Here is a 24,199-nt window from a genome sequence, read left to right on the forward strand (position 1 = left end):
TCAGCCTGGGTTAATACCTGTCAGTCTGGGTTAATACCTGTCAGTCTGGGTTAATACCTGTCAGTCTGGGTTAATACCTGTCAGTCTGGATTAATACCTGTCTATCTATACCTGTCAGTCTGGGTTAATACCTGTCAGTCTGGGTTAATAGCTGTCTATCTATACCTGTCAGTCTGGGTTTATACCTGTCTATCTATACCTGCCTGTCTACACCTGTCTGTCTGGGGTAATACCTGTCTTTCTGGGTTACAGTCTGTCTGTTTGTCTGTGTTAAGGTGACAGACGGACAGACGGACGGACGGACGGACGGACGGACGGACGGATATTAACCCAGACTGACAGGTATTAACCCAGACTGACAGGTATAGATAGACCGGTATTAATCCAGACTGACAGTTAACAGACAGACAGACAGACAGACAGACAGACAGACAGACAGACAGACAGACAGACAGACAGACAGACAGACAGACAGACAGACAGACAGACAGACAGACAGACAGACAGACAGACAGACAGACAGACAGACAGACAGACAGACAGACAGACAGACAGACAGACAGACAGACAGACAGACAGACAGACAGACAGACAGACAGACAGACAGACAGAAAGCTAAAATCTACACGTAGAATGAGAGGAAGTTAGTGTGTGTGTGAGAGAGACCAAGATAATGCTGTGATTGTGTTAGCCTGCTGAGCTAAAGCGAAGTTAGACGGACGGACGGACGGACAGACCAAGGTAATGCCATGATTGTATTAGCCATGACACTACCGGTACCCTCTATATATAGCCTCGCTATTGTTATTTTACTGCTTCTGTCTAATTATTTGTTACTCGTTATTTTTAGTTTAACACTTATTTTTTTCTTAAAACGTCTTAACTTCTTGCATTGAGCAATCCCGAATCCGGGAGCGTAATCATAGCCTCAAGCTCATTACCATAACACAACGTTAACTATTCATGAATATCGCAAATGAAATTAAAGAAATATGTTCACTCACAAGCTTAGCCTTTTGTTAACAACACTGTCATCTCAGATTTTCGAAATATGCTTTTCAACCATAGCTACACAAGCATTTGTGTAAGAGTATTGATAGCTAGCATAGCATTAAGCCGAGCATTCAGCAGGCAACATTTTCACAAGAACAAGAAAAGCATTCAAATAAAATCATTTACTCTGAAGAACTTCTGATGTTTTCAATGAGGAGACTCTCAGTTAGATAGCAAATGTTCAGTTTTTCCAAAAATATTATTTGTGTAGGAGAAATCTCTGCGTTTTGTTCATCACGTTTGGCTAAGAAAAAACCCAGAAAATTCAGTCATTACAACGCCAAACTTTTTTCAAAATTAACTCCATAATATCAACAGAAACATGGCAAACGTTGTTTAGAATCAATCCTCAAGGTGTTTTTCACATATCTATTCGATGATAAGTCATTCGTGGCAGTTGGGTTTCTCCTCGGAAGCAAATGGAAAAATACACGCAGCTGGAGATTACGCAATAATTGCGACGGAGGACACCAAGTGATCACCTGGTAAATTTAGTGTAAAATGGTCACTCTTCCAATGATATGCCTACAAGATACGTCACAATGCTGCAGACACCTTGGGGAAATGACAGAAAGTGTAAGCTCATTCTTGGCGCATTCACAGCCATATAAGGAGACATTGGAACACAGCGCCTTCAAAATCTGGAGCATTTCCTGTTTGAAATGTAATCTTGGTTTCGCCTGTAGCATCAGTTCTGTGGCACTCACAGATAATATATTTGCAGTTTTGGAAACGTCAGAGTGTTTTCTTTCCAAAGCTGTCAATTATATGCATAGTCGAGCATCTTTTCGTGACAAAATATCTTGTTTAATACAGGAACGTTTTTTTAACCAAAAATTAAAAGAGCGCCCCCTATATCGAAGAAGTTAAAGCATTGTTGGTTAAGGGCTTGTAAAGTCAGCATTTCACTGTAAGGTCTAAACCTATTCTATTCAGTGCATGTGATTTGATTTTCTGAGTAAAGCCAAGGCAGACAAACAAACAGACCAAGGTAATGCCATGATTGTGTTAGCCTTCTGAGCTAAAGCTAAGCAGACAGACAGACAGAAAGACAGGCATGGCATGGCATGGACATGTAATCCCACTCAATCTCAACACAATGACACACCCTCCTTTTCTCTCATTGAATATAATGGTCCTCAATGTAGAGTCCTCAAAGTGACCAGGCACATTATGTCCAACAGGTGTATAACAGACCATGTGGTGTGTGTATGTATCTCCCCAGGTGTTGAAGCCGTGGCTTGAAGGGGACCAGGTGTGGTTAGGCTGGTCTCAGTCTGTAAAGGTTAGAGTCACCAGAGAGCTGCTCATTAAACTGGTGTCTCATAAAATCACCTTCAAAATCTGGGACACCAAGGACAGGGTCTCTGCTAAAGCCAGGTATTGTACCACTCACACAGATTACAGACTAAAGACAGGCATTGTACCACTCACACAGATTACAGACTAAAGACAGGCATTGTACCACTCACACAGATTACAGACTAAAGACAGGCATTGTACCACTCACACAGATTACAGACAAGACCAATTATACCACATATTACAGACAAGGCCAGGCATTGTACCACATATTACAGACAAGACCAGGTATTGTACCACATATTACAGACAAGACCAAGTATTGTACCACATATTACAGACAAGACCAGGTATTGTACCACATATTACAGACAAGGCCAGGCATTGTACCACATATTACAGACAAGACCAGGTATTGTACCACATATTACAGACAAGACCAGGTATTGTACCACATATTACAGACAAGGCCAGGCATTGTGCCACTTACACAGATTACAGATTTAGGCAATGTATTATACAACATATTACAGACAAGAACAGGCATTGTACCACTCACACAGATTACAGATGAAAGCCAGGTATTGTACCACTCACACAGATTACAGACGAAAGTCAGGTATTGTACCACTCACACAGATTACAGACGAAAGCCAGGTATTGTACCACTCACACAGATTACAGACTAAGGCCAGGTATTGTACCACAGATTATAGACTAAAGACAGGTATTTTACCACAGGTTATAGATTAAGGCCAGGTATTGTAACACAGATTACAGACTAAAACCAGGTATTGTACCACAGATTATAGACTAAGGCCAGGTATTGTACCACAGATTATAGACTAAAACCAGGTATTGTAACACAGATTACAGACTAAGGCCAGGTATTGTACCACTCACACAGATTACAGACTAAGGCCAGGTATTGTACCACAGATTATGGACTAAAACCAGGTATTGTACCACAGGTTATGTACTAAGGCCAGGTATTGTACCACAGATTATAGACTAAAACCAGGTATTGTACCACAGATTATAGACTAAAGACAGGTATTTTACCACAGATTATAGACTAAGGCCAGGCATTGTAACACAGATTACAGACTAAGGCCAGGTATTGTACCACAGATTATAGACCAAGGCAAAGAATTGTACCACAGATTATGGATTAAGGCCAGGTATTGTACCATAGATTATAGACTAAAGCCAGGTATTGTACCACAGATTATAGACTAAAACCAGGTATTGTTGTCACAATTATGAGTGAAGAGGTGTGGAGTCAGGCGCAGAGAGCAAAGATGTGGGAAAAACAACGCGCTTTAATGTCCCGAAATACAACATGTACAAAGTGAAAACCCAAATGAACAGAAATAACCGGACAGCGTGTAACCCAAAATACAACAAAATACACTCAACCAACAAAACAGACGAACAAGCCCGCACGAAACAGAAGCGGGCTAAACAGACTATATATACCCTATCCTAACAATCAAACTAGAAACAGGTGCACCAATTAGACAAAACTAAACGAACACAGAACAACGGATCGGCGTACCCAGTAGACCGGCGGGGTCGAGACCCAGGGCTCACCCGAACAAGAAGGGAGTCACTTGGTGTAATATTCGAGCTGTAGTCAGTACAGCATTCTCTGACGCGCAGCTCCTCTTGTCCAGGTGGGTTAGGGCAGGGGCCCGGAGGCCGAGGCGCTGGGCGATCCGGGCGGAGGCGATGAAATTCACTCAACATGGATGGGTCTAGAATATCCCTCGCCGGAACCCAGCACCTCTCCTCCGGACCGTACCCCTCCCAGTCGACGAGGTACTGCAATCCTTTCACCCGGCGTCTCGAGTCCAGAATAGCTCGTATCTTGTACGCCGGGGACCCCTCGATTCATGACGGAAGTGTCAGAGGGGTGGAGGAACCTCCGGTACCTCATTTTCCTGCATGGGACCAGCTACCACTGGCCTGAGAAGAGACACATGAAATGAGGGGTTAATACGATGCAGTACGAAGGAAGTGATAATCGATAACAAACCTCATTTATTCTCCTCAGGACTTTAAATGGCCCTATACACTGCGGACCCAGCTTCCGGCAGGGAAAGTGGAGAGGCAGGTTGTAGTCGAGATTGACTGTAGACCCTGTCCCCAGGTGCAAACACGGGGGCCTCACTGCGGTGACGGTTCACGCTCTTCTTCTGCCTTATACTAGCTTGGCGTAATGACTCCTGGACTGCCCTCCAGGTCTCCTTAGAGCGCTGTGCCCACTCCTCCACCGCAGGAGCCTCAGTCTGGCTCTGATGCCACGGTGCCAAGACCGGCTGGTACCCCAACACGCACTCAAATGGTGACATGTTGGTAGAAGAGTGGCTTAGTGAATTTTTCCACTCATCTCCCTTCCGAATACGCACCAAATTATAAGCACTCCTGAGATCCAGTTTAGTGAAGAACTGCGCTCCGTGAAATGATTCCACTACCGTAGCAATGAGAGGTAGTGGGTAACTAAAACCCACTGTGATGGAATTTAGACCTCTATAATCAATACACGGATGCAAACCACCATCTTTTTTCTTCACAAAAAAGAAACTCGAAGAGACAGGTGACATGGAGGGCCGAATGTACCCCTGTCCCAGAGCCTCGGTGATATAATTTTCCAAAGCCACCTTCTCCTCCTGAGACAAAGGATACACATGGCTCCTGGGAAGTGCAGCGTTAACCTGGAGATTTATCACGCAATCCCCCTGCCTATGGGGTGGTAATTGGGTCGCTTTCTTTTTACTGAAAACGATAGCCAAATCATCATACTCAGCTGGAATGCGCACGGTGGAAACCTGGTCTGGACTCTCCACCGTTGTAGCACCGATGGAAACCCCTACACACCTGCCTGAACACTCATCAGACCACCCCTGTAGAGTTCCCTGTTTCCACGAAAGCGTAGGATTATGAATAGCCAACCAGGGAATCCCTAGAATAACTGGAAACGCAGGTGAATCGATAAGGAACAAACTAATTCGCTCCTTGTGATTCCCCTGCGTAATCATCTCCAACGAAATTGTGGCTTTCTTCACCAGCCCTGACCCTAATGGTCGACTATCTAAAGAGTGCACGGGAAAAGGGGGGTTTACTTTAACTAACGGAATCCTCAACCTCTGAAGCGAGTCTCCGCGATCTATAAAGTTTCCAGCTGCGCCTGAATCTACCAGTGCCTTATGCTGGAGAGAAGGAGAATAATTTAGGAAACAAATTAATAGAAACATGTGACCAACAGGAAACTCTGGGAGAGTGTGGTGCTTACTCACCTGGGGTGACCGATGAGTATTCTGCCTGCCCTCATGATTCCTAGATTAATTCCTCCAGCACCGACCAGACGTGTGCCCTCTCCGGCCACAACTGGTACAGGAGGAGCTTCCTCCTCCGATCTCCCTTGATGCGGTACCTCCTAACTCCATCGGAATAGGGACAGGAGGATCAGGAGGTAGAACTGACAAGACCCTTTCAGAACGTCCACGAGCAGCTAGCAGATGGTCCAACCGGATCGACAGGTCTATCAGTCCATCCAGGCCAAGTGTAGTATCCCGACAGGCCAGCTCCCTACGGACGTCCTCTCTCTCTCAGGCTACACCTGTAATGGTCTATCAGGGCCCTGTCGTTCCACCCTGCTCCCGCAGCCAGGTCCGGAACTCCAGCGACGAAAGTCCTGCGCGCTCCTCTTCCCCTGTCTCAGATGGAACAATCTCTCACCTGCCGCACGACCCTCTGGAGGGTGATCGAACACGGCCTGAAACGGCGGATGAACTCTGAGTAGTTGTCTCTTGCCGAGTCGGGCCCATTCCAGACCGCATTAGCCCACTCCAGGGCTCTACCAGACAGGCAGGTGATGAGGACCCCTACTCTCTCCTCCTCTGAGGGGGCCGGTCGAACAAGGCCAGGCATCCACTCACAGTGGACAGGTAGAGGTCTAATTGCAGCAGGAATCCCTGGCACCCTGTCGCTGTTCCATCAGTATTTCTCGGAGGCGTCATGAGCAGAGCGCTGGAACCGGATCCAGATGGGGCAGATGGTAGAGTTGCTGGTGGGAGGGTCGGATGGAGTAGACTAGGGCCAACCATTCCTCTCCCAACGATCCATCCTCTCCATCATCCGTTCCATCGCTGATCCTAGGCGATGGAGGATGGATGTGTGATGTTGGACTCTCTCCTCCATAGTGGGAAGAGGAGTGGTCGCTGCTCCTGCTGACTCCATATCGTGGTGCGGGCTTCTGTCACAATTATGAGTGAAGAGGTGTGGAGTCAGGCGCAGAGAGCAAAGATGTGGGAAAAACAACGCGCTTTAATGTCCCGAAATACAACATGTACAAAGTGAAAACCCAAATGAACAGAAATAACCGGACAGCGTGTAACCCAAAATACAACAAAATACACTCAACCAACAAAACAGACGAACAAGCCCGCACGAAACAGAAGCGGGCTAAACAGACTATATATACCCTATCCTAACAATCAAACTAGAAACAGGTGCACCAATTATACAAAACTAAACGAACACAGAACAACGGATCGGCGATAGCTAGTAGACCGGCGACGACAACCGCCGAGCGCCACCCGAACAAGAAGGGGAGTCACCTTCGGTAATATTCGTGACAATTGTACCACAGATTGTGGACTAAAGCCAGGCATTTTACCACAGATTATAGATTAAGGCCAGGTATTGTAACACAGATTATAGACTAAAATCAGGTATTGTACCACAGATTATATACTAAGGCCAGGTATTTTACCACAGATTATAGACTAAAACCAGGTATTGTACCACAGATTGTGGACTAAAGCCAACCATTTTACCACAGATTATAGACTAACGCCAGGTATTGTACCACAGATTATAGACTAAGGCCAGGTATTGTAACACAGATTATAGACTAAGGCCAGGTATTGTACCACAGATTATAGACTAAGGCCAAGTATTGTACCACAGATTATAGACTAAGGCCAGGTATTGTACCACAGATTATAGACTAAGGCCAAGTATTGTACCACAGATTATAGACTAAGGCCAGGTATTGTACCACAGATTATAGACTAAGGACAGGTATTGTACCACAGATTATAGACTAAGGCCAAGTATTGTAACACAGATTATAGACTAAGGCCAGGTATTGTAACACAGATTATAGACTAAGGCCAAGTATTGTACCACAGATTATAGACTAAGGCCAAGTATTGTACCACAGATTATAGATTAAGGCCAGGTATTGTAACACAGATTACAGACTAAGGCCAGGTATTGTACCACAGACTATGGACTAAAACCAGGTATTGTACCACAGATTACAGACTAAGGCCAGGTATTGTACCACAGATTATAGACTAACGCCAGATATTGTACCACAGATTATAGACTAAGGACAGGTATTGTACCACAGATTATAGATTAAAGCCAGGTATTGTAACACAGATTACAGACTAAGGACAGGTATTGTACCACAGATTATAGATTAAAGACAGGTATTGTACCACAGATTGTGGACTAAAGGCTCAATTGAATCTATAGTACTGAAGAACTGCATTACATCGCGTTAGAAATGTTAAATCAACCTTCTTGGTTCAGTGGTAAATGCTGCATATCTCGGCTCATTCTGATATTAACTTTAGATTTCAATAGTGATATAATGCTGAACCTCAGCGATACGGATTGAACTGAGCCCCAACAATGAATAAGTATGTAAACCTGTTGTTCAATGTAAGTGTGGATCAAAGTGTCTGCTTGCTTATTTATTGATCCAGATATGACCGACCCAAAACCTTCCGGCTGCCACAGGCCAAACCAGGGGAAGACAATGATCTAGGTAAGAGCTTTTAACCTGTTTTAACTTCTAATAACATCACTGGGAATCATTGACATTTCCCAAACTCAGATAGTTGTCTGTTAGATTTGTTTTGGCCTACTTTCAACAGTGTTTTAGTGTTCAGTTGGCAATATTATTTTAGACTGATGTTGTGCTACATTAATATAAGTGTGCTGGAGAATGTGTTCATGTTAATGACTGTCATGAGGTATCTATCTGATGTCTAGGAGTAAACTTAGACTGAGGCAGCCAGAAGTAATCAAATAAACAATCTCCATCTGTGACCTGAGATCTGGGCTGGGGCAGGGCACTGGGCTTATCTAAGCATAGACATAATACAATCTCCATCTGTGACCTGAGATCTGGGCTGGGGCAGGGCACTGGGCTTATCTAAGCATAGACATAATACAATCTCCATCTGTGACCTGAGATCTGGGCTGGGGCAGGGCACTGGGCTTATCTAAGCATAGACATAATACAATCTCCATCTGTGACCTGAGATCTGGGCTGGGGCAGGGCACTGGGCTTATCTAAGCATAGACATAATACAATCTCCATCTGTGACCTGAGATCTGGGCTGGGGCAGGGCACTGGGCTTAGCTAAGCATAGACACAATACAATCATAATACAATCTCCATCTGTGACCTGAGATCTGGGCTGGGGCAGGGCACTGGGCTTATCTAAGCATAGACATAATACAATCTCCATCTGTGACCTGAGATCTGGGCTGGGGCAGGGCACTGGGCTTATCTAAGCATAGACATAATCATAATACAATCTCCATCTGTGACCTGAGATCTGGGCTGGGGCAGGGCACTGGGCTTATCTAAGCATAGACATAATACAATCTCCATCTGTGACCTGAGATCTGGGCTGGGGCAGGGCACTGGGCTTAGCTAATCTGGGCTGGGGCACACTGCATAGACACAATACAATCATAATACAATCTCCATCTGTGACCTGAGATCTGGGCTGGGGCAGGACACTGGGCTTAGCTAAGCATAGACATAATAATATCTCCATCTGTGACCTGAGATCTGGGCTGGGGCAGGGCACTGGGTTTAGCTAATCATAGACATAATACTATCTCCATCTGTGACCTGAGATCTGGGCTGGGGCAGGGCACTGGGTTTAGCTAATCATAGACATAATAATATCTCCATCTATGACCTGAGATCCGGGCTGGGGCAGGGCACTGGGCTTATCTAAGCATAGACATAATAATATCTCTATCTGTGACCTGAGATCTGGGCTGGGGCAGGGCACTGGGTTTACCTAAGCATAGACATAATACAATCTCCATCTGTGACCTGAGATCTGGGCTGGGGCAGGGCACTGGGTTTAGCTAAGCATAGACATAATACAGTCATAATACAATCTCCATCTGTGACCTGAGATCTGGGCTGGGGCAGGGCACTGGGCTTAGCTAACAATACAATCTCCCATCTGTGACCTGAGATCTGGGCTGGGGCAGGGCACATAATACAGTCATAACTACATAGACATAATACAATCCATCTGTGACCTGAGATCTGGGCTGGGGCAGGACACTGGGCTTATCTAAGCATAGACATAATACAATCATAATACAATCTCCATCTGTGACCTGAGATCTGGGCTGGGGCAGGGCACTGGGCTTAGCTAAGCATAGACATAATACAGTCATAATACAATCTCCATCTGTGACCTGAGATCTGGGCTGGGGCAGGGCACTGGGTTTAGCTAAGCATAGACACAATACAATCATAATACAATCTCCATCTGTGACCTGAGATCTGGGCTGGGGCAGGACACTGGGCTTATCTAAGCATAGACATAATAATATCTCTATCTGTGACCTGAGATCTGGGCTGGGTCAGAGCACTGGGCTTAGCTAAGCATAGACATAATACAATCTCCATCTGTGACCTGAGATCTGGGCTGGGGCAGGGCACTGGGTTTAGCTAAGCATAGACCTAATACAATCTCCATCTGTGGCCTGAGATCTGGGCTGGGGCAGGGCACTGGGCTTAGCTAAGCATAGACATAATAATATCTCCATCTGTGACCTGAGATCTGGGCTGGGGCAGGGCACTGGGCTTAGCTAAGCATAGACATAATAAGATTCCTAATTTCCAGTCACTCTCCGCTTCCCTGTAAGTTTGTATTGGCACTTTAGCGACATAATACAATGAGATCTGGGCTGGGGCATAATACAATCTCCATCTGTGACCTGAGATCCGGGCTGGGGCAGGACACTGGGCTCTAAGCATCTGGTTGCTTTAACCAGGACACTGAGGAGCAGGAGTGTGATATTGGTCTCAAAATCTACCTCAATTCAGAAATGGGAGATTTCCTTGTACTCCTAATTGACCCATTATTCAAAATACTACATAAAGAAGACTGAAATACCTCACGTTTTTCATAAAACTGCCCTTTTCGTCCTCGTGCGAACTAGTAGAAGCAACAGCAGACATTTTGGCAGTTGATGTTCAATGTGATGTGCCATTCCATAATGGCTGCTGTGCCTAAGCTATCTATCATGAGGACAGTTTACTTAAAAAACAGCAGTATTTCAATCTTCTTGGTGTAGCATTTTGGATAATGGGTGAATTAGGAGTACAACGCCATCTCCCATTACTGGATTGAGGTATGTTTTCAGACCCATATCTCACACCGGCTCCGTGGTGTCCTGGTCAAAGCCTTACAGGGAAGCATACTTACAATGACCATAAGGCCAGAAACTTATCATGGCTAAGCACTGGAAAACTGGCCCTGCCTGGGCTCCTAATGCAGTGTTTTTCCCACTCATCTCCTGTAGCGCCCCAGACAATTCCACTTATTAAGTCCAGAACTAGCATTCCTGTTTCATCTAATCAAGGACTTGATGATTGGTTGACCAGTTTAATCAGGTCTGCTGGTATTGGGGAAGATAAGTGAAAGGTCTGTTGGTTGTAGAGGTCCAAACTGTTCTATTTTGTTTCAGTAGACCAGAGGACATTTCTCCAAAAAGTAGGATCTTTGTCCCCATGTGCAGTTGCAAACCGTAGTCTGGCTTTTTTGTGGCGGTTTTGGAGCAGTGGCTTCTTCCTTGCTGAGCGGCCTTTCAGGTTATGTCGATATAGGACTCGTTTTACTGTGGCTATAGACATTTAACATTTACATTTAAGTCATTTAGCAGACGCTCTTATCCAGAGCGACTTACAAATTGGTGCATTCACCTTATGACATCCAGTGGAACAGTCACTTTACAATAGTGCATCTAAATCTTAAAGGGGGGGGAGGGAATACTTATCCTATCCTAGGTATTCCTTAAAGAGGTGGGGTTTCAGGTGTCTCCGGAAGGTGGTGATTGACTATAGATACTTTTGTACCCTTTTCCTCCAGCATCTTCACAAGGTCCTTTGCTGCTGTTCTGGGATTGATTTGCACTTTTCGCACCAAAGTACGTTCATCTCTAGGAGACAGAAAGTGTCTCCTTCCTGAGCGGTATGACGGCTGCGTGGTCCCATGGTGTTTATACTTGCATACTATTGTTTGTACAGATGAATGTGGTACCTTCAGGCATTTGGAAACTGCTCCCAAGGATGAACCAGACTCGTAGAGGTCTACAAATTTTTCTTTTTTCTGAGGTCTTGGCTGATTTCTTTTGATTTTCTCATGATTTCAAGCAAGGAGGCACTGAGTTTGAAAGTAGGCCTTGAAATACATCCACAGGTACACCTCCAATTGACTCAAATGATGTCAACTAGCCTTCTAAAGCCATTACATAATTTTCTGGAATTTTCCAAGCTGTTTAAAGGCACAGTCAATTTAGTGTATGTATACTTCTGACCCACTGGGATATAGTGAATTCGAAGTTAAATAATCTGTCTGTAACAATTGTTGGAAAAATTACTTGTGTCATGCACAAAGTAGATTTCCTAACCGACTTGCCAAAACTACAGTTTGTTAAACAGAAATTTGTGGAGTGATTGAAAAATGAGTTTTAATGACTCCAACCTAAGTGTATGTAAACTTCCGACTTCAACTGTACATATGAGATTAGTAAAGCAGTATGTAAACATTATTAAAGTGACTAGGGTCCCATTATTAAAGTGGCCAGTGATTCCATGTCTATGTATATAGGGCAGCAGCCTCTAAGGTTGAGTAACCGGGTGGAAGCCATCTAGGGATGGATATTTAACAGTCTGATGGCCTTGAGATAGAAGCTGTTTTTCAGTCTCTCGGTCCCAGCTTTGATGCACCTGTACTGACTTCGCCTTCTAGATGATAGTGGGGTGAACCGGCAGTGGCTCGGGTGGTTGATGTTCTTGATGATCTCTTTGGCCTTCCTGTGACATTGGGTGCTGTAGGTGTCCCGTAGGGCAGGCAGTGTGACTTCAGGGATGCGTTGTGCAAACTGTACCACCCTCTGTAGAGCCCTGCAATTGCGGGCGGAGCAGTTTCCGTACTAGGTGGTTAAACAGCCCGATATGATGCTCTCAATTGTGCATCTGTAAAAGTTTGATGGTCTTAGGGGCCAAACCAAATTTCTTCAGCCTCCTGAGGATGAAGAGGGGCTCGTGTGCCTTCTTCTTCACCATACTGTCTGTGTGGGTGGACCATTTCAGATCATCAGTGATGTGTACGCCGAGGAACTTAATGAGGAACTTAATTTGTAAGTCGCTCTGGATAAGAGCGTCTGCTAAATGACTTAAATGTAAATGTAAATGTAATGCTCTTCACCTTCTCCACTTCAGGCCTGTCAATGTGGATAGTGGCATGCTCCCTCTGCTGTTTACTGAAGTCCACAATCAGCTCCTTTGTTTTGTTGACTTTGAGAGAGAGGTTATTTTCCTGGCCCCACTCTTCCAGCGCCCTCACCTCCTCCCTGTAGGTTGTCTCGTCATTATTGGTAATCATGCTTACTACTGTTATATCATCTGCAAACTTGATGATTGAGTTGGAGGCTTGCGTCATGGGTGAACAGGAAGTACAGGAGAGGGCTGAGCACCCTTGTGGGGACTCTGTGTTGAGGATCAGCGAAGTGGAGGTGTTGTTTCCTACCTTCACCAACTGAGGGCGACCCAACAGGAAGTCCAGGACCCAAAGGCACATGGTGGGGTTCAGACCCAGGGCCCTGAGCTTAATGATGAGCTTGGAGGGTACTATGGTATTGAAGGCTGAGCTATAGTCAATGAAAAGCATTCTGACATAGGTATTCCTCTTGTCCAGATGGGATAGGGCAGTGTGCATTGTGATGGCGATTGCATCGTCTGTGAATCTATTGGGTCGGTAAGCAAATTGAAGTGGGTCTAGGGAGGCAGATAAGATGTGGTTGATATGATCCTTAACTAGCCTCGCAAAGCACTTCATGATGACAGCATTGAGTGCTACGGGGCAATAGTCATTTAGTTCAGTTGCCTTTGCTTTCTTGGGTACAGGAACAATGGTGGACCTCTTGAAACAAGTGCGGACAGTAGACTGGGATAGGGAGAGATTGAATATGTCTGTAAACAATCCAGCCAGCTGGTCTGCACATGCTCTGAGGGCGCGGCTGGGGATGCCGTCTGGGTCTGCAGCCTTTACTCGCGTCTAGGGATGCCACTTCAGCCTTCGGAGAGTTAACACGCTTAAATGTCTTACTCACATCCCATAGTCCTTTAGGATTGGGCTGCGTTGGTGGCACTGTGTTATCTTCAAAGCGTGCAAAGGTGTTTAGCTTGTCTGGGATCAAGACATAGGTGTCCGCGATGGGGCTGGTTTTCCCTTTAATCCGTGATTGTCTGTAGACCCTGCCACATACGTCTCGAGTCTGAGCGGTTGAATTGCGACTCTCCTTTGTCTCTATACTGAAGTTTTGCCTGTTTGACTGCCTTACGGAGGGAATAACTACACTGTTTGTATTTGACCATATTCCCAGTCACCTAACCATGGTTAAATGAGGTGGTTTGCGCTTTCAGTTTTTTACGAATGCTGCCATCTATCCACGGTTTCTGGTTTGGGTAGGTTTTAATAGTCACCATGGGAACAACATCCCCTATACACTCCCTGATGAACTCAGTCACCGTGTCTGTGAAAGCGTCAATGTTATTCTCAGAAGCTACCCGGCACATATCCCAGTCCATGTGATCAAAACAATCTTGAAGCATGCATTCTGATTGGTCAGACCGGCGTTGAATATACCTTAGCACGGGTACTTCCTGCTTGAGTTTCTGCCTATAGGAAGGGAAGAGCAAAATGGAGTCGATATCTGAATTACATTTACATTTAAGTCATTTAGCAGACGCTCTTATCCAGAGCGACTTACAAATTGGGTTAGGGTTAGAATTGCCTAATGGAAAGCGAGGGAGGGCATTGTAGGCATCTCGAAGAGATGAGTAGCAGTGATCTAGTGTTTTTCCTCTACAGTTAATGTGTTGATAGAACTTCGGTAGCATTTTCCTTAAATTTAAATAGTTAACTAGTTAGATATAGGGGGCGCTCTTTTAATTTTGGGAGGAAAAACATTCCCGTTTTAAACAAGATATTTTGTCACGAAAAGATGCTCGACTATAAATATAATTGACAGCTTTGGAAAGAAAACACTCTGACGTTTGCAAAACTGCAAAAATATTATCTGTGAGTGCCACAGAACTGATGTTACAGGCGAAACCCAGATAAAAATCCAATCAGGAAGTGCCGCATTTTTTAAAACTGCCTCATGCCAATGACTCCTGATATGGCTGTGAAGGAGCTAGGAGTCAGCTTACGTTTTCCACGTTTTCCCCAAGGTGTCTACAGCATTGTGACGTCTTTTTAGGCATTTCCATTGGAGAATGGCTGTAAGAGACCATATAGGGCGAGTGGTCGCATGGTGTCTGCCGGAGAAAACCTTGCGTAAAATACGGAGGTAGCCATTTTTCCAATCTTTTCTAATGAGAAACCAACTGCCTCCACGGATATATTATTGAATACATATGTTAAAAACACCTTGAGGATGGATCCTAAACAACGTTTGCCGTGTTTCTGTTCGATATTATGGAGTTCATTTTGAAAAAAATTAGGCGTTATAGTTTAAGTATTTTTCGGCCGATTTCTCAGCCAAGCAGGATGAACAAACGGGATGTTTTTCGCCTACAAAAATATTATTTTTGGAAAAAAGGAACATTTGCTATCTAACTGTGAGTCTCCTGAGTGAAAGCATCTGAAGTTCTTCAAAGGTAAATGATTTAATCTGGTTGCTTTTCTTATTTTTGTGAAAATGTTGCCTGCTGCCAGTAGAGCTAGCATAGCATTATGCCACGATAAACTTACACAAATGCTTGTCTAGCGTTGGCTGTGAAGCATATTTTGAAAATCTGAGATGACAGTGTTGTTGACAAAAGGCTAAGCTTGTGTTTGAATATATTTATTTCATTTCATTTGCGATTTTCATGAATAGGAAAAGTTGCGTTATGGTAATGCACTTGAGGCTATGATTACGCTCCCGGATACGGGATTGTTCGTCACTAGAGGTTAAAATCGCCAGCTACAATAAATGTGACCTAAGGATATGTGGTTTCCAGTTTGCATGACGTCCAGTGTAGTTATTTGAGGGCCGGCATGGTATCGGCTTGAGAGGGAATATACATGGCTGTGCCTATAACTGAAGAGAATTCTCTCGGGAGGTAATACTGTCTGCATTTGATTGTGAGGTATTCTAGGTTGAGGAAACAAAAGGACTTGAGATTCTGTATTTTATCACAAATCACACCATGAGTAGTTAATAATGAAGCATACAGGCAGGGCCTTTCTTCTTCACGGAGAGTTCTTTATTCCTGTCTGCGCGATGAACTGAGAACCCAGCTGGCTGTATGGATGGGGACAGTATATTCCGAGAGAACCATGATTCCATGAACCAGAATATGTTACAGTCCCTGGTGTCTTTCTGGAAGGAGATCCTTTTCCTGAGCTTGTCTACTTCATTGTCCAGAGACTGAACATTAGCGAGTAATATACTCAAAAGCTTTGGATGGTGTACACGCCTCGGACTAGAGGTCCATTCTGAATATCTCTTCTCCACTGGCAATGTTTTGGAGCAGCCTCTGGGATAAGTTCATTGTCCTGGGGGATACAAACAAAGGATCCAATTCTGGAAAGTCGTGTTCCTGTTCGTAATTGTGGTGAGTTACCGCCACTCTGATATCCAAAAGTTATTTCCGGCTGTGTGTAATAGCCCCAAAAACTTTCTGGGCTAATAATGTAAGAAATAACACACACAAAAATGAATACTGCAAAGTTGCTTAAGAGCTAGAAGCAGAGCTGCCATGTTTGTCGGCGGCACCTTATACTGATGGTTTGATGGTTTGTACGGTTGTGGATAGAAGTGACTTTAACAATCAGCATAGATCTCAAACCATGCTACAATATTAAAGCAGATTGTCAGCCAGGTTTCTTCCCTCTCTTCCCACTTCCCACCAGTGGACTTTGTCTCATCATCAGAAGTTCTATAAAAAGATGCTTCAGATTGTTACATCCTGAGAGATCTGGCTTCTTATTTTATCAGTGGTGTAACTGAGCTGTCAAATCAGTGAGTGGCTGCTCATGTGCTCGTTTGGCAGGTTCATTTTGCATGGCCTATTGTCCTGGGTGGGCGTGGAGTTTGCACATATTAGACCATTCCATTGGTTCTTAACATTTCCACCCATCCGGGGCACTAGGCCATGCAAAACAAATTGGCCCATTGTCACGATGCTGCCCACACCCTTCCCAATCGCGCTAGAAGTTCACAATGAGAAAGTGTGTTTTATGGAAGACATGACACTCAAATTTAAGATCATTAAAATAAATCACGAGGATTTCTGTCAGTCTAAACAAGGTTTAGATTACACCACATGTTCCAGTGTTTGAATTTGTAAACACAGCTGCATGGTATTTCTACTAATGTGACTCCATGCAGCCAATGGCAATGCTTGTGGTGGGTATAACACGGGGAGCCTCTTGTGGATATGACAGCTTACACCTCAGACACAATCAAAACAACAGCTATACGGGAGAAGGATAGCAAAAATCTGGTAGAATGGCTGAGGTAGACTGCACGTTGGGACAATATAACAATCTGAATTTGAGCAAATAGTGGATTTCAGATGATGTTTGCTTTCAGGTGGGATAAAGAGCATGGTGTACAAGTTGAGATCAATGTTTGAGAAGAAGAATCCCAGGACCAGATCGTCCAATAAGAGAGGAGATGCCTTGTCCACGGACTTCAAGAGGTTCTCTGAGCTCAACTGTGTTACAGGTACAGGACTTTCATCAGTATCCATAACGTGAACACAGGGTATACCTACAGTGTAACATGATGTTAACATTACCTACCAGTTGAACCATAGCCTACAGTGTAACATGATGTTAACATTACCTACCAGTTGAGCCATAGCCTACAGTGTAACATGATGTTAACATTACCTACCAGTTGAGCCATAGCCTACAGTGTAACATGATGTTAACATTATCTACCAGTTGAGCCATAGCCTACATGTAACATGATGTTAACCTTACCTACCAGTTGAGCCATAGCCTACAGTGTAACATGATGTTAACCTTACCTACCAGTTGAGCCATAGCCTACATGTAACATGATGTTAACCTTACCTACCAGTTGAGCCATAGCCTACAGTGTAACATGATGTTAACCTTACCTACCAGTTGAGCCCAAGGCATCCACCACAGAGGTCTCCTCCTCAGCTGCCCTCAACACAGGATCGCTGGTCTCAGACACAGAACCATGTGGAGCCAGGTCACACACTCACACACACACACACACACACACACACACACACACACACACACACACACACACACACACACACACACACACACACACACACACACACACACACACACACACACACACACACACACACACACACACACACACACACACACACACACACCAATATTCCATGCCAAGCTTGACAAACTTTCCCATTTTTCTGTGATGTTTTAGATCAGGGGAACAGGACCTGCAGTCAGTCGACTCAAAGAGTGCCAAACCTGATGGCCCAGTGGAACAGGAGAAGGAGAAGGATTCTGCTTCATCAAAACCAGCCCAGAAGAAATCAGCCCTGGACCAGTCTTCCAAAGCCGTAAAAGAAACCAGCAAGACAACCATTCGTACGTGACTGGTCTGGAGGCGCTGTTTGAACCTGTTTATTTCTATAGAAATCCTGTCAATATCAGCTGACACATACAGTATAAAGTCATGTGTTTCTCTCACCTCAGCTCCTATGAAGGCTGGTTCAGTAAAGGACAAATTGGTGGTGCCTAGGAAGAAGGCTCTCGTCAAGTCGACCCTGGAGACTGCTTCTCACATTGAGCACATCAGGAGGAACGGAGTGGCATCACTAGAACTCAGCTACATATACCTCCTGGCAGGTGAGATAGGAGAGACTGGGATGGAATAGAATGCAAATAAAGTGATCAAATGGAATGGGATGGAAAGAGACATGGGATAGAATGGAATGGAAAGAAAGGGGAAAATAAATGGGAAAGAATAGAAAGGAAGGACATGGAAATGGGAGGGAATGGAAGGACAGGGAAATGGGAGGGAATGGAAGGACAGGGAAATGGGAGGGAATGGAAGGACAGGGAAATGGGAGGGAATGGAAGGACAGGGAAATGGGAGGGAATGGAAGGACAGGGAAATGGGAGGGAATGGAAGGACAGGGAAATTGGACAGAATGGAAGGACAGGGAAATTGGACAGAATGGAAGGACAGGGAAATGGGAGGGAATGGAAGGACAGGGAAATTGGACAGAATGGAAGGAAAGGGAAATGGGAGGGAATGGAAGGACAGGGAAATTGGACAGAATGGAAGGAAAGGGAAATGGGATAGTATCAAAAGGAAGGACATGGAAATGGGATAGTATCAAAAGGAAGGACATGGAAATGGGATAGTATCAAAAGGAAGGACATGGAAATGGGATCGAATGGGAGGAAGGGGTAATCTGACAGAAAGGAACAATAGGAAAATCGGATTGAAAATAATGTAAGGAAAGGGAATATGGATAGAATGGAAGAAAAAGGAAATGGAAAGGAATGGAGGGAGTGTCAAATGGGATTGGGGGAAATGAAAAGAAAGGGAAATGGGATAGAATAACAGAGAAATGAGATAGATTGGAATGGAAGGAAATGGTAATTGGGCACAATGTAAGGACAGTGAAATTGAATAGAATGAAAGGGAATGGGAATGGAAGAAAATGTCAATGGGAATTAATGGAATGGAAGAAAAGGTCAATGGGAATGAATGGAATGGAAAGAAAGGGAAAGGGAAAGGGTATATAATGGAAGTAAATGGAAATGGGATAGAATGGAATGTAAATGGGATAGAATGGAATGGAAATGGAAATGGGATAGAATGGAATGTAAATGAAAATGGGATAGAATGGAATGTAAATGGAAATGGGATAGAATGGAAGGTAAATGGAAATGGGGTAGAATGGAATGTAAATGGAAATGGGATAGAATGGAAGGTAAATGGAAATGGGGTAGAATGGAATGTAAATGGAAATGGGATAGAATGGAATGTAAATGGAAATGGGATAGAATGGAATGTAAATGGAAATGGGATATAATGGAATGGAAATGGGATAGAATGGAATGGAAATGGAAATGGGATATAATGGAATGGAAATGGGATAGAATGGAATGTAAATGGAAATGGGATAGAATGGAAGAAAAGGTCAATGGGAATGAATGGAATGGAAAGAAAGGGAAAGGGAAAGGGTATATAATGGAATGTAAATGGGATAGACTGGAATGTAAATGTAAATGGGATAGAATGGAATGGAATGGAAATGGGATAGAATGGAATGGAAATGGAAATGGGATATAATGGAATGGAAATGGGATAGAATGGAATGGAAATGGAAATGGGATAGAATGGAAGGTAAATGAAAATGGGATAGAATGGAAGGTAAATGGAAATGTGATAGAATGGAATGGAAATGGAAATGGGATAGAATGGAATGTAAATGTAAATGGGATAGAATGGAATGTAAATGGAAATGGGATAGAATGGAAGGTAAATGGAAATGGGATAGAATGTAAGGTAAATGAAATGGAATAGATTGAAATGGAAGGAAAATAAAGAGAAATTGGATAGTGTGGAAGAAAATGGAAATGCGATAGAATGGGATCGAAGGAAAGGGAATTGGGCTAGAATATAATAGAAGGAAAGGGAAATGGAATAGGAAATGGGATAGAATGGAATGGAAGGAAAGGGAAATGGTATGTAATAGAATGGAAGGAAGATGAAATGGGGTAGAATAGAATGGAAGGAAATGGAGATGGGCTAGAATAGAATGGAAGGAAAGAGAAATGGGATGTAATAGAATGGAAGGAAGATGAAATGGGGTAGAATAGAATGGAAGGAAATGGAAAATGGGGTAGAATGGAAGACAAGTGAAATTGAAAGGAATATAATGGGTTTAATGTATAGAAAGGGAAATCTGACAGAAGCAAACCAAAGGGAATGGGATAGAATTGAAGGAAATGGAAATGGAATGGAAGGAAATGGAAATCGTATAAAATGGAATCGACAGGTAAATGAGATTGAATGGAAGGAAAGGAAAGGAAAATGGGATAGAATAGTAGGAAATGGAAATGGAGTAGAATGGAATGGAATGAAAGGGAAATGGAATATAATTAAATGGAAATAAGGGAAATGGGATAGAATAGAATGAATGGGAAATGGTATAGAATGAAATGGAAGGAAAGGGAAATGAGTCAATGTGGAGGCTATATACAGGTAGGTACCGGTACAGAGTCAATGTGGAGGCTATATACAGGAGGTACCGGTACAGAGTCAATGTGGAGGCTATATACAGGGGGTACCGGTACAGAGTCAATGTGGAGGCTATATACAGGGGGTACCGGTACAGAGTCAATGTGGAGGCTATATACAGGGGGTACCGGTACAGAGTCAATGTGGAGGCTATATACAGGGGTACCGGTACAGAGTCAATGTGGAGGCTATATACAGGGGTACCGGTACAGAGTCAATGTGGAGGCTATATACAGGGGGACCGGTACAGAGTCAATGTGGAGGCTATATACAGGGGGTACTGGTACAGAGTCAATGTGGAGGCTATATACAGGGGTACTGGTACAGAGTCAATGTGGAGGCTATATACAAGGGGGCTACAGGGGGTACTGGTACAGAGTCAATGTGGAGGCTATATACAGGGGTACTGGTACAGAGTCAATGTGGAGGCTATATACAGGGGTACTGGTACAGAGTCAATGTGGAGGCTATATACTGGTACAGAGTCAATACTATATACAGGTACAGAGTCAATGTGGAGGCTATATACAGGGGGTACTGGTACAGAGTCAATGTGGAGGCTATATACAGGGGGTACCGGTACAGAGTCAATGTGGAGGCTATATACAGGGGGTACCGGTACAGAGTCAATGTGGAGGCTATATACAGAGGGTACCGGTACAGAGTCAATGTGGAGGCTATATACAGGAGGTACCGGTAAATCAAATCAAATCAAATTTATTTATATAGCCCTTCGTACATCAGCTGATATCTCAAAGTGCTGTACAGAAACCCAGCCTAAAACCCCAAACAGCAAACAATGCAGGTGTAAAAGCACGGTGGCTAGGAAAAACTCCCTAGAAAGGCCAAAACCTAGGAAGAAACCTAGAGAGGAACCAGGCTATGTGGGGTGGCCAGTCCTCTTCTGGCTGTGCCGGGTAGAGATTATAACAGAACATGACCAAGATGTTCAAATGTTCATAAATGACCAGCATGGTCGAATAATAATAAGGCAGAACAGTTGAAACTGGAGCAGCAGCACAGTCAGGTGGACTGGGGACAGCAAGGAGCCATCATGTCAGGTAGTCCTGGGGCACGGTCCTCGGGCTCAGGTCCTCCGAGAGAGAGAAAGAAAGAGAGAATTAGAGAGAGCATATGTGGGGTGGCCAGTCCTCTTCTGGCTGTGCCGGGTGGAGATTATAACAGAACGTGGCCAAGATGTTGATTTGATTTGATTTGAGGTACCGGTACAGAGTCAATGTGGAGGCTATATACAGGGGGTACCGGTACAGAGTCAATGTGGAGGCTATATACAGGGGGTACCAGTACAGAGTCAATGTGGAGGCTATATACAGGGGGTACCAGTACCAGTACATGTCCATTTATTCGCCTGCCAAATAAGTTCTGTTATACTCACAGACATAATTTGAACAGTTTTAGAAACTTTAGAGTGTTTTCTATCCGAATCTACCATTATATAAACATCCTAGCTTCTGGGCCTGAGTAGCAGGGAGTTTACTTTGGGCACGCTTTTCATCCGGATGTGAAAATAGTTCCCCCTAGCCCGAAGAGGATTTAAGGAAGCGGAAATGGAAGGAAATGGACGGAAAATAAAATGGGATAGAACAGAAGGAAAGGGAGGGAAGTGGGATAGAATGGAAGGACAGGTAAATGGGATAGAGAGGAATGGAATGGAAGGAAAGGGGAATGGGATCAAATGGAAGGAAAGGGAAATGGGATCGAATCGAAGGAAAGGGAAATGGATATAATGAAAGGAAACGGAAATGGAATGGACGGAAAATGAAATGGGAAAGAATTGAATGGAAAGAAATGTGATAGAGTGGCGTAACAGCATTTCCCACGGAAATGGGATAAAATGGTGGGAAAGGGAAATGGGATTGATTGGAAGAAAAGGGACTGAGTTAGAACGGAAGGAAAAGGAAACAGGATAGAATGGAAGGAAAGGGAATGGAAGGGAAAGGAAACAGGATAGAATGGAAGGAAATGGAAATGGAATGGAAGGAAAGGGAACAGGATAGAATGGAAGGAAATGGAAATGGAATGGAAGGAAAGGGAACAGGATAGAATGGAAGGAAATGGAAATGGAAATGGAATGGAAAGGAACAGAATGGAAGGAAATAAATGAATGAACATGATAGAATGGAAGGAAATGGAAATGGAATGGAAGGAAATGGAAATGGAAGAATGGAAGGAAATGGAAATGGAATGGAAGGAAAGGGAACTTGGATAGAATGGAAGGAAATGGAAATGAAATGGAAGGAAAGGGAACAGGATAGAATGGGAGGAAATGGAATGGAAGGAAAGGGAACAGGATAGAATGGAAGGAAATGGAAATGGAATGGAAGGAAAGGGAACAGGATAGAATGGAAGGAAATGGAAATGGAATGAAAGGAAAGGGAACAGGATAGAATGGAAGGAAATGGAAATGAAATGGAAGGAAAGGGAACAGGATAGAATGGAAGGAAATGGAAATGGAATGGAAGGAAAGTGAACAGGCTAGAATGGAAGGAAATTGAAATGGAATGGAAGGAAAGGGAACAGGATAGAATGGAAGTGTTATGCAGGTGAATGAGGACCCAAAAGCGACTTGGCGAAAACAGAGTCTTTAATCCAGTAAAGTAAATCTACAATCATAAGGCATAATTCCACTCGTAATGACGAGAACAGACTGGAGACTCGATCAAGAACTGCAGGTTGCCTCGGGAAGGCACTTGAACGTAGCAGACTCAGACACCTGCTCACCACGCAGCATCTGAGGGAAACACGACACGACAGGGCGATACACAGACACAGCACGGTGAACAATAGACAAGGATCCGACAGGGCAGAAACGGAAAACAAGGGAGAAATAGGGACTCTAATCAGGGAAAAGATAGGGAACAGGTGTGGGAAGACGAAATGATTGATTAGGGGAATAGGAACAGCTGGGAGCAGGAACGGAACGATAGAGAGAAGAGAGAGAGGAAGAGAGAGAAAAAGGGGAACGAACCTAAAAAGACCAGCAGGGGAAAACGAACAGAGGGAAAAGCAAAATGACAAGACAATCTAAGACAAAACATGACAGTACCCCCCACTCACCGAGCGCCTCCTGGCGCACTCGAGAGGAATCCTGGCGGCAACGGAGGAAATCATCAATAAGTGAACGGTCCAGCACGTCCCGAGACGGAACCCAACTCCTCTCCTCAGGACCGTAACCCTCCCAATCCACTAAGTATTGGTGACCCCGTCCCCG

The 24,199-nt window shown here is 44.2% G+C and overlaps 1 protein-coding gene across 3 annotated transcripts in view; it reads left to right on the forward strand.

The window, feature by feature from the left end:
* Window positions 1-24,199, forward strand: part of cfap92 (cilia and flagella associated protein 92 (putative)) — a 182,738-nt gene that overhangs the window by 32,171 nt on the left and 126,368 nt on the right. For 2 of the 3 annotated variants that reach the window (XM_046333526.1, XM_046333533.1), the window contains exons 4-9: window positions 2,279-2,433; window positions 8,139-8,200; window positions 17,287-17,421; window positions 17,829-17,919; window positions 18,130-18,296; window positions 18,405-18,557. In XM_046333526.1, coding sequence (XP_046189482.1) covers window positions 2,279-2,433; window positions 8,139-8,200; window positions 17,287-17,421; window positions 17,829-17,919; window positions 18,130-18,296; window positions 18,405-18,557 — 763 coding nt within the window. The remainder of the gene's footprint in view (window positions 1-2,278; window positions 2,434-8,138; window positions 8,201-17,286; window positions 17,422-17,828; window positions 17,920-18,129; window positions 18,297-18,404; window positions 18,558-24,199) is intronic. The other variant, XM_046333540.1, reaches the window with a different exon arrangement.

This window comes from Oncorhynchus gorbuscha, linkage group LG03 (assembly GCF_021184085.1).
Source record: "Oncorhynchus gorbuscha isolate QuinsamMale2020 ecotype Even-year linkage group LG03, OgorEven_v1.0, whole genome shotgun sequence".
Taxonomy (NCBI): Eukaryota; Metazoa; Chordata; class Actinopteri; order Salmoniformes; family Salmonidae; genus Oncorhynchus; species Oncorhynchus gorbuscha.